The following is a 10,442-nucleotide window of genomic DNA, read 5'->3' as shown; positions in this document are numbered from 1 at the left end:
GTTTTTGTGCTGTTCAAGGGCAGTCAAGTCTGAGGAGAACCAGGGGCTATATCTGTTCTTAGTTCTGTATTTTTTGAATGGGGCATGTCTATTTAAGATTGAGAGGAAATTACTTTTAAAGAACAACCAGGCATCCTCTACTGACGGAATGAGATCTATATCCATCCAGGATACCTGGGCCAGGTCAATTAGGAAGGCCTGCTCGCTGAAGTGTTTTTGGGAGCGTTTGACAGTGATGAGGGGTGGTCGTTTGACCGCGGACCCGTTACGGACGCAGGCAATAAGGCAGTGATCGCTGAGATCCTGGTTGAAGACAGCGGAGGTGTATTTAGAGGGTAAGTTAGTCAGGATGATATCTATGAGGGTACCCATGTTTACGGATTTAGGGTTGTACCTGGTAGGTTCGTTGATAATTTGTGTGAGATTGAGGGCATCTAGTTTAGATTGTAGGATGGCCGGGGTGTTAAGCATATCCCAATTTAGGTCACCAAGCAGTACGAACTCTGAGGATAGATGGGGGGCAATCAATTCACATATGGTGTCCAGGGCACAGCTGGGGGCTGAGGGGGGTCTGTAGCAAGCGGCAACAGTGAGAGATGTATTTCTGGAAAGGTGGATTTTTAGAAGTAAAAGCTCAAACTGTTTGGGCACAGACCTGGATAGTATGATGGAGCTCTGCAGGCTATCTCTACAGTAGATTGCAACTCCACCCCCTTTGGCAGTTCTATCTAGACGGAAAATGTTATAGTTGGGGATGGAAATTTCAGAATTTTTGGTGGCCTTCCTAAGCCAGGATTCAGACACTGCTAGAACATCAGGGTTGGCGGAGTGTGCTAACGCAGTGAATAACTCAAACTTAGGAAGGAGGCTTCTGATATTTATGTGCAGAAAACCAAGACTTTTACGGTTACAGAAGTCAACAAATGATAGCTCCTGGGGAGTAGGAGTGATACTGGGGGCTGCAGGGCCTGGGTTAGCCTCTACATCACCAGAGGAACAGAGGAGGACTAGAATAAGGATACGACTAAAGGCTTTAAGAACTGGTCTTCTAGTGCGTTGGGTACATAGAATAAAGGGGGCAGTTCTCCGGGCGTTGTAGAAAAGATTCAGGGCATTATGTACAGAAAAGGATATGGAAGGATATGAGTACAGTTCAGGTAACCCTAAGCGTTGGGTAACAATGAAAGAGATAGCGTCATTGGAGGCATCGATTGAGCCGGTCTCGGCGTGTATGGGGGGAGGAACAAAGGAACTATATGAGGCAGTTTGAGAGGGACTAGGGGTTCTACATTGAAATTGTATAATAAGAACTAATTACAGGCCTCTCTCATCTTTTTAAGTGGGAGAACTTGCACAATTGGTGGCTGACTAAATACTTTTTTTCCCCACTGTACTTTTGTACCTGTTTCCTCCAGCATCTTCACAAGGTCCTTTGCTGTTGTTCTGGGATTGATTTGCACTTTTCGCACCAAAGTATGTTCATCTCTAGGAGACAGAACGCGTCTCCTTCCTGAGCGGTATGACGGCTGCGTGGTCCCATGGTGTTTATACTTGCGTACTATTGTTTGTACAGATGAACGTGGTATCTTCAGGCATTTGGAAATTGCTCCCAAGGATGCACCAGATTAGTGGAGGTCTACAATATTTTTTCTGAGGTCTTGGCTGATTTCTTTTGATTTTCCCATGATGTCAAGCAAAGAGGCACTGAGTTTGAAGAAAGGCCTTGAAATACATCCACAGGTACACTTCCGATTGACTCAAATTATGTCAATTAGCCTATCAGAAGCTTCTAAAGCAATTACATAATTTCCAAGCTGTTTAAAGGCACAGTCAACTTAGTGTATGTAAACTTCTGACCCACTGGAATTGTGATACAGTGAATTATAAGTTAAATAATCTGTCTGTAAACAATTGTTGGAAAAATTACTTGTGTCATGCACAAAGTAGATGTCCTAACCGACTTGCCAAAACTATAGTTTGTTAACAAGAAATTTGTGGAGTGGTTGAAAAACTAATTTTAATGTCTCCAACCTAAGTGTATGTTTACTTCCGACTTCAACTGTACAGTGCATTCGGAAAGTATTCAGATCCCTTCCATTTTTCCACATTTTGTTACTTTACAGCCATATTCTAAAATTGATTAAATTATTTTTTCCCCTCATCAATCTACACACAATACCCCATAATGACAAAGTGAAAACAGGTTTTTAGAAATGTTTGCAAATGTATTACAAGTAAAAAACAGAAATACCTTATTTACATAAGTATTCAGACCCTTTGCTATGAGTTTCGAAATTGAGCTCAGGTGCATCCGGTTTCCATTGATTATCCTTGAGATGTTGAAATGCCAAGAGTGTGCAAAGCTGTCATCAAGGCAAAGGGTGGCTATTTGAAGAATCTCAAATATAAAATGTATTTTGATTCATTTAACACTTATTTGGTTACTACATGATTCTATATGTGTTATTTCATAGTTTTGATGTCTTCACTATTATTCTACAATGTACAGTGAGAGAAAAAAGTATTTGATCCCCTGCTGATTTTGTACGTTTGCCCACTGACAAAGACATGATCAGTCTATAATTTTAATGGTAGGTTTATTTGAACAGTGAGAGACAGAATAACAACAACAAATAAATCCAGAAAAACGCATGTAAAAAATGTCATAAATTGATTAGCATTTTAATGAGGGAAATAAGTATTTGACCCCTCTGCAAAACATGACTTTGTACTTGGTGGCAAAACCCTTGTTGGCAATCACAGAGGTCAGACTTTTCTTGTAGTTGGCCACCAGGTTTGCACACATCTCAGGAGGGATTTTGTCCCTCTCCTCTTTGCAGATCTTCTCCAAGTCATTGCGGTTTCGAGGCTGACGTTTGGCAACTCGAACCTTCAGCTCCCTCCACAGATTTTCTATGGGATTAGGGTCTGGAGATTGGCTAGGCCGCTCCAGGACCTTAATGTGCTTCTTCTTGAGCCACTCCTTTGTTGCCTTGGCCGTGTGTTTTGGGTAATTGTCATGCTGGAATACCCATCCTCTACCCATTTTCAATGCCCTGGCTGAGGAAAGGAGGTTCTCACCCAAAATTTGACGGTACATGGCCCCGTACATCGTCCCATTGATGCGGTGAAGTTGTCCTGTTCCCTTAGCAGAAAAACACCTCCAAAGCATAATGTTTCCACCTCCATGTTTGACGGTGGTGATGTTGTTCTTGGGGTCATAGGCAGCATTCCTCCTCCTCCAAACACGGCGAGTTGAGTTGATGCCAAAGAGCTCGATTTTGGTCTCATCTGACCACAACACTTTCACCCAGTTCTCCTCTGAATCATTCAGATGTTCATTGGCAAACTTCAGACGGGCCTGTATATGTGCTTTCTTGAGCAGGGGGACATTTCAGTCCTTCACGGCGTAGTTTGTTACCAATTGTTTTCTTGGTGACTATGGTCCCAGCTGCCTTGAGATCATTGACAAGATCCTCCCATGTTGTTCTGGGCTGATTCCTCCCCATTCTCATGATCATTGCAACTCCACGAGGTGAGATCTTGCATGGTTTAGGTCTACAATCTTGTCCCTGACATCCTTGGAGAGCACTTTGGTCTTGGCCATGGTGGAGAGTTTGGAATCTGATTGATTGATTGCTTCTGTGGACCGGTGTCTTTTATACAGGTAACATACTAAGATTAAGAGCACTCCCTTTAAGAGTGTGCTCCTAATCTCAGCTTGTTACCTGTATAAAAGACACCTGGGAGCTAGAAATCTTTCTGATTGAGAGGGGGTCAAATACTTATTTCCCTCATTAAAATGCAAATAAATTTATAACATTTTTGACATGCGTTTTTCTCGAAATAAACCTACCATAAAAATTATAGACTGATCATTTCTTTGTCAGTGGGCAATCGTACAAAATCAGCAGGGGATCAAATACTTTTTTCCCACACCGTAGAAAATTGTAAAAATAAAGAAAAACCCTTGAATGAGCAATCAGGGGAGAAGGGCCAAGAACCCAAATGTCACTTTGACAGAGCTCTAGAGTTCCTCTGCGGAAATGTGAGAACCTTCCAGAAGAACAAGCATCTCTGCAGCACTCCACCAATCAGGCCTTTATGGTAGAGTGGCCAGACGGAAGCCACTCCTCAGTAAAAGGCACATGACAGCCCGCTTGGAGTTTGCCAAAAGCCACCTAATGACTCCCAGACCATGAGAAACAAGATTCACTGGTCTGATGAAACCAATATTTAACTCTTTGGCCTGAATGCCTCACGTCTGGAGGAAACCTGGTACCATCCCTACGGTGAAGTATGGTGGTGGCAGCATCATGCTGTGGGGATGTTTTTCAGTGGCAGGGACTGGGAGACTAGTCAGGATCGAGGCAAAAATGAGCGGAGCAAAGTACAGCGAGATCCTTGATGAAAACCTGCTCCAGAGCGCTCAGGACCTCAGACTGGGGTGAAGGTTCACCTTCCAACAGGAAAACGACCCTAAGCACACAGCCAAGACAATGCAGGAGTGGCTTCGGGACAAGTCTCTGAATGTCCTTGAGTGGCCCAGCCAGAGCCCGGACTTGAACCTGATCGAACATTTCTGGAGGGACCTGAAAATAGCTGTGCAGCAACGCTCCCCATTCAACTTGACAGAGCTTGAGTGGCTCTGCAGAGAAGAATGGGAAAAACTCCCCAAATACAGGTGTGCCAAGTTTGTAGCATCATACCCAAGAAGACTCAAGGCTGTAATCGCTGCCAAAGGTGCTTCAACAAAGTACTGAGTAAAGGGTCTGAATACTAATGTAAATGTCATATTTCAGTGTTTTATTTTCAATATATTTGCAAAAAAAAATGTTTTACCTGTTTTTGATTTGTCATTATGGAGTATTGTGTGTAGATTGGTAAGTAAAAAAAAAACTATTTAATCAGTTTTGGAATAAGTCTGTAACCTAGCAATGTGGAAAAAGTCAAGGGGTCTGAATACTTTCCGAAGGGCCTGTATATAAGGTCCCACAGTTGACAGTGCATGTCAGAGCAAAAACCAAGCCATGAGGTCGAAGGAACTGTCCATAGAGCTCTGAGACATGATTGTGTCGAGGCACAGATCTTGGGAAGGGTGCCACAAAATGTCTGCAGCATTGAACGTCCCCAAGAACACATGGAAGAAGTTTGGAACCACCAAGACACTTCCTAGAGCTGGCCGTCCGGCCAAACTGAGCAATCAGGGGAGAAGGGCCTTGGTCAGGGAGGTGACTAAGAACCCGATGGTCCCTCTGACAGAGCTCCAGAGTTGCTCTCCGGAGATGGGAGAACCTTCCAGAAGGACAACCATCACTGCAGCACTCCACCAATCAGGCCTTTATGGTAGAGTGGCCAGATAGAAGCCACTCCTCAGTAAAAGGCACATGGAGGTGCTTGGATTTTCCTATTTATTTCCTTTTATTTTTCTTTCTGCATTTTTGGAATGTTCCCATAATCAAGCATTTCACTGTTAGTCTACACCATGTTGTTTACAAAACATGTGACAAATACAATTTGATTTGTCTTGGGTCCCACTTTAGGACAGGACAGACAACACATAAATATCTTAAAATAAATAGCCTAGTTTCAATGCTTGTTTAAACTCAGTTTCCGACATTAAATGGCCTATAACCATGGTCATGGAATGGTATCCCTGTAAGAATAAAAGTAGACAGGGTGGTACTTGGCTTGAATGGAGAAAGCATTGGGAGACATTTCTTGCATAGTTTTGGAACCAGTCAGCTAACGCACACGTCAGATCTCTTTCGCATATAAAATAGGAGAGGGGGACACAAGAGAACCCAGTCAGCAGGTAGTTCACATTGCACACTCCGTGTTTAAACGTCTGGAATGATACATCAAAATTAGCCTTTTTCTTTACTAAGATCGTAAGAATACTATGTCAATAGACATGAAGATTTTAGCGCTTTCCTTTGTTGTTTTCCTCTATGGGAGTTTAAATTTGGTAAGAAAACATAATAATTCATTAATTCATTATCATTCATAGCTTACAAGAATATGCGTGATTGATTGCCAATGGTGGGTGATGCTTGATGGTGATTAAGATCCTCACTCCATCCTACAGTCTAATATTTTTAGGAGAAATCACATAAATTAAGTGAACATTTATCTTATAACATGTTTTTGTTATTTTAGGCATCAGCATCTTGTCCCTCCGAATGTTCGTGTCCTCGTGAGGTAGGCCTACCCAGGTGCGCGCCAGGAATCAGCTTTGTGCCAGACGGCTGTGGATGCTGCAAAGTTTGCGTGCGGCAGCTCAATGAAGACTGCAGCAAGACAGAGCCATGCGACCACACCAAGGGACTGGAGTGCAACCTTGGGGCTGCTTATGGCACAGCTAAAGGCATCTGTCGAGGTATGATAAAGTTGTATAGGAAACAATAATTCTGATACTCTGCTGTGGGCATTGATAGTCTATAACTTCTACAAATCTAGCTCCTATGGGTTTGGATGTAGAGATGTAGGTTTTTAACTAGTTTATTACAACGTTTTAAATGAGGAATTATGCTTTTGGTTTATTTACGGCGCATTATCTATAATTAGAATATTACACTTGACTAGGGTTGCAAAGCTACCGGTAATTTACCAAAGGTAGCGAATCTTCATTAAAGCTGGTAATTAACAGGTAATAACTTTAGTAATTTATACTCGAATAACTTTTTTAAAAATGTAGTCATATATAGTATTCATTTTTATATCTGTGTCCATATTGTCCATGTTTCTAGTGGAAAGACCATATGGTTCAAGAGAAAATAGCCTAATTAATGAAAAAAGCATCTAATCAACAATGGCATTATTTTCATTTAACTTTGCAACTCTTCCAACTATTGACTTTTTTCACAACTGCCACAAGTTTAGCGCCAAACCATTTACAACAAAGACATAGTAAAATAAAAAAAATTGTGTACAAATAATAGTTCATGCTGAAACCCTCATTAAACACCAATGGTATTCATTAAGCTGATGGTTTATATTTAGGATAATGTTTTACAGCTTTGTCATTATATTTTCCATTTTAAAATCTTATTTGATTATTTTATATATTATACATGTAATAAGGCTACACAGAGGGCCAGAGATAATTACAGACACCTGTGATTATCTGAAGTACCCAAAAAGGCCACTAGATCTCATCTGATAAAATTCCCCAAAATATTTGAAAGTTACCAAAATTCTGGTAGTTATTTTACTGGTAAACTTAGAAAGTTTCCAGTAATATACCCTGCCTTTGCAACCATACACTTGACTCACATAGTAACAGTCTCCCCACCTGCTTCTCCAAACAGCCAAAACAGATGGAAGACCCTGCGAGTACAACAGCAAGATCTACCAGAATGGAGAGAGCTTCCTTTCCAACTGCAAGCACCAGTGTACGTGCATGGATGGTGCTGTGGGGTGTATTCCCCTGTGCCCCCAGCAGCTCTCCCTGACCAAACTGGGCTGTGCCAAACCCAAGCTGGTAAAAGTGCCTGGTCACTACTGTGAGGAGCTAGTCTGCCTTGAGGAGGGGAAAGTGTTGGGCTCAGCCTCAGCAGACAAGTTCAGAAAAGATGGCCGCAAGGATAAACATTCCGAAGATGACCTCACAAACAAGAACGAGCTGGTGTCTGTCGTCAGAGGAAGACTCAAGTCTTTACCTGGTGAGTCAATTGAACTCTGTTTAACCAGTGATTCGGTTAGTGGATTTATTGAGCTCCAATAGATGTTCAGCGTCAGTATACATCCAGAAGGAGTTGAAATGGTAAATCCATCTATCAACCATCTGGATGTATCATCCAGGGCCGTAGCCAGAAATTCGTTGGATGGGCCAAGTAGTATTTTTGTAATAATAACGTATCATTGTTTTGCTTTTGCTCAATCTGATTGGGTGGGCCTGGCTCTCCAGTGGGTGGGCCTGTGTCCACCCAGGCCCACCCATGCCTACGCCTCTGGTATCATCTCACATTAGATTTAAACCAGTGGAGGATGCTGAGGGGAGGACGGCTCATAAAAATGGCTGGAACGGAGCGAATGGAATGGCATCAAACCATGTGTTTGATGTATTTGATACCATTAAATTAATTCCGTTCCAGCCATTACCACGAGCCCGTCCTCCCCAATTAAGATGCCACCAACCTCATGTGATTTAAACTAATGTCCAATTTGCTTGAAGTTTTGTGGGACCTGGCCTCCATTGCACATTGACTAATTGTCTGGCCATCTTTTCCCCACAGCTTTCAGAAGTAAGCCTGAAAGTCGCCTGATGTCCAAGGGGAACAAGAGGTGTGTGACACAGACCACAGCCTGGTCCCCCTGCTCTCAGTCCTGTAGCACAGGAGTATCCACCAGGCTCACCAACAACAACAGCCAGTGCAAGCTGGTGAAGGAGACTTGTCTCTGTGAGGTCCGCCTTGATCCCAGTCAGCCTACTCCAGCCTCAAGGTACGCATCAAATCAAACTGACAATGCCATGCTATTACCGGGATGACGCTGAATCATAAGGACATGCATGTCTAGTCCATCAACATTCTGGTCTCCCATTGTTCTTGTTCTCCTCTCACCATCAGAAGGTTAAGAAGGGTAAGAAGTGGAGTCGTATTGAAAAGGCCAGCCCTCCATTGAAACTGACCTACGCAGACTGCAGCAGTGTGAAGAAGTTCCGTCCCAGGTACTGTGATTCCTGTCTGGACGGGCGCTGCTGCACCCCTCGGCAGACCCAGACTAAGGCGGTCTGCTTCGAGGACGGAGACACCTTCAGCAAGAATGTCATAGTCCTGTTCATGTGACTTTAACTGTTCCCATAGCAACGAGAGGTCCTCTGGGTTCTACAGGCTCTCCAATGATATCCACAAGTCCAGAGACTGAGGGGAAGGGAAGGTTGAGGGAATAAAAGTGTGGGACTCAATGTAAACTAGGATTACAAAGATGTGCACCGTTATGCTGGAGACATTTATTCCGATGATTTTTTAATGAATTGCTTCGTAATATTGGAGTGTTATTGGTTGCTTCGATATGGAGCGTTATGTTGAAATATTTCAGTTTATTGACAACTTATGTTTTGTTTATTCAAAACAAAAGTTTTGTATGCATGCCTATGTTTTTGTGTATCTATATACTTTTTTTTACAGTCAATATGAAAACATTGAAAAGACAGTGTAGCCATCTTCTTTGTGGCATTTACTAAAATGATTCATTCAGAAGATGTAAAATATAAATAAGTGCCATTGTTTTGAATATCACAATATTATTTGTAATATTTATCAATAAATTCTTTAAGTTCTATTAAGATATAATAGGCCATAATGGAAAATGATATTTGAGCATTTGTTTTTTATGTGTGCTATTAATAAAATATATGTATTTATGGAACCTGATGCTCTGTCGTGAATTAATAGATATCACAGAATCAAAGGGGTTTAGTGTTTGGTATCCCATTGGACAGTAGCTCTAACTTAGTTCTATTGGCAGTGTTTTCCCTAGTTTAATCTATCCATAGTTATTTTAGAGTATGGTTCCCAATAGCTTGTCCGACTCCATACTTAGGCAAGGGATACCTGCCCTGCTGTGTTTCTGGCTGACCCACTTCTGAGGGGATCTAGATTTGAATGGATGGATCAAATGTGTACATTTCTATCATCTAGTAGTTCATTGTATTGGTAAATCACATAGTACCATCTAATCCAGCTCCTACATTACACTCAGTCCCCACAAACATCAAACCCTCATAAAACCTCTAAATACATCCAGAACTGACATCAAGTCTATTTTCATACTGCAGGTGTCTATAAACAGATATGTGGGTCATGATCCAACTGCTGAGAGACTGGTAGGCACATAAGGTGAGGGAGTGCCAAACCTGATGTGCCGTGTGTGTGTGTACAATACTTTCCCTTCTGCCCAACATGTCAGGCATCAGCATGAAAGCGAGAATATCTTCCAGTAAATAGATGAGTGTATGAGACAGTGTGTGTGTGTGAATGAGAGATGCATACACCCAATCATGACTGCCAGTATTAAATATACAAGTTCTGACTTGGACCAGGGGGGGAAATTAGGGCATTGACGCACACAGAAGTGAAATCCATCCATCTTGTGTCTGAGGAGTACAATGGAGCTTTGTCTGTGAACACTTGAGGTGTGATGCCTGCTTTGGGGAAGAGGTCCACATCTGAGCTTTGCAGAATCCCATACTCCTCCTTGGACTGCCTCCAAGGTCTATTCCAAGTTAATGTCTATTGATCCTAACAGGTCATTAATTAGCTTAAGAGCCGACTCGTGAGGATTTGGTCAATTTCATTTCAATCAATTCAAAAAGAAAAATAGGAAATTCCAATATCAGTTATTTCCTAAATTGAAATGGAACTGACCCCAACCCTGTGAGGCAGAGAACTTGACTGACATTAGTAGCCTCTACCCTATACCCTAGGGTTTGATGAGTT

The 10,442-nt window shown here is 42.1% G+C and overlaps 1 protein-coding gene across 1 annotated transcript; it reads left to right on the top strand.

The window, feature by feature from the left end:
• Positions 1-5,806: 5,806 nt before the first annotated feature.
• LOC311146171 (CCN family member 1-like) lies at positions 5,807-9,370 on the top strand. Its single transcript, XM_084182663.1, has 5 exons — positions 5,807-5,968; positions 6,160-6,379; positions 7,311-7,664; positions 8,238-8,445; positions 8,571-9,370. The coding sequence occupies exons 1-5, from the start codon at positions 5,903-5,905 to the stop codon at positions 8,623-8,625; spliced, it is 903 nt and encodes a 300-aa protein (XP_084038789.1). The 5' UTR covers positions 5,807-5,902; the 3' UTR covers positions 8,626-9,370.
• Positions 9,371-10,442: the final 1,072 nt, after the last annotated feature.

This window comes from Coregonus lavaretus, assembly GCF_964263955.1.
Source record: "Coregonus lavaretus genome assembly, chromosome: 19".
NCBI lineage: Eukaryota > Metazoa > Chordata > Actinopteri > Salmoniformes > Salmonidae > Coregonus > Coregonus lavaretus.
Note: the sequence above shows the minus strand (reverse complement) of the source record. Positions and strands in the feature narration are given on the sequence as shown.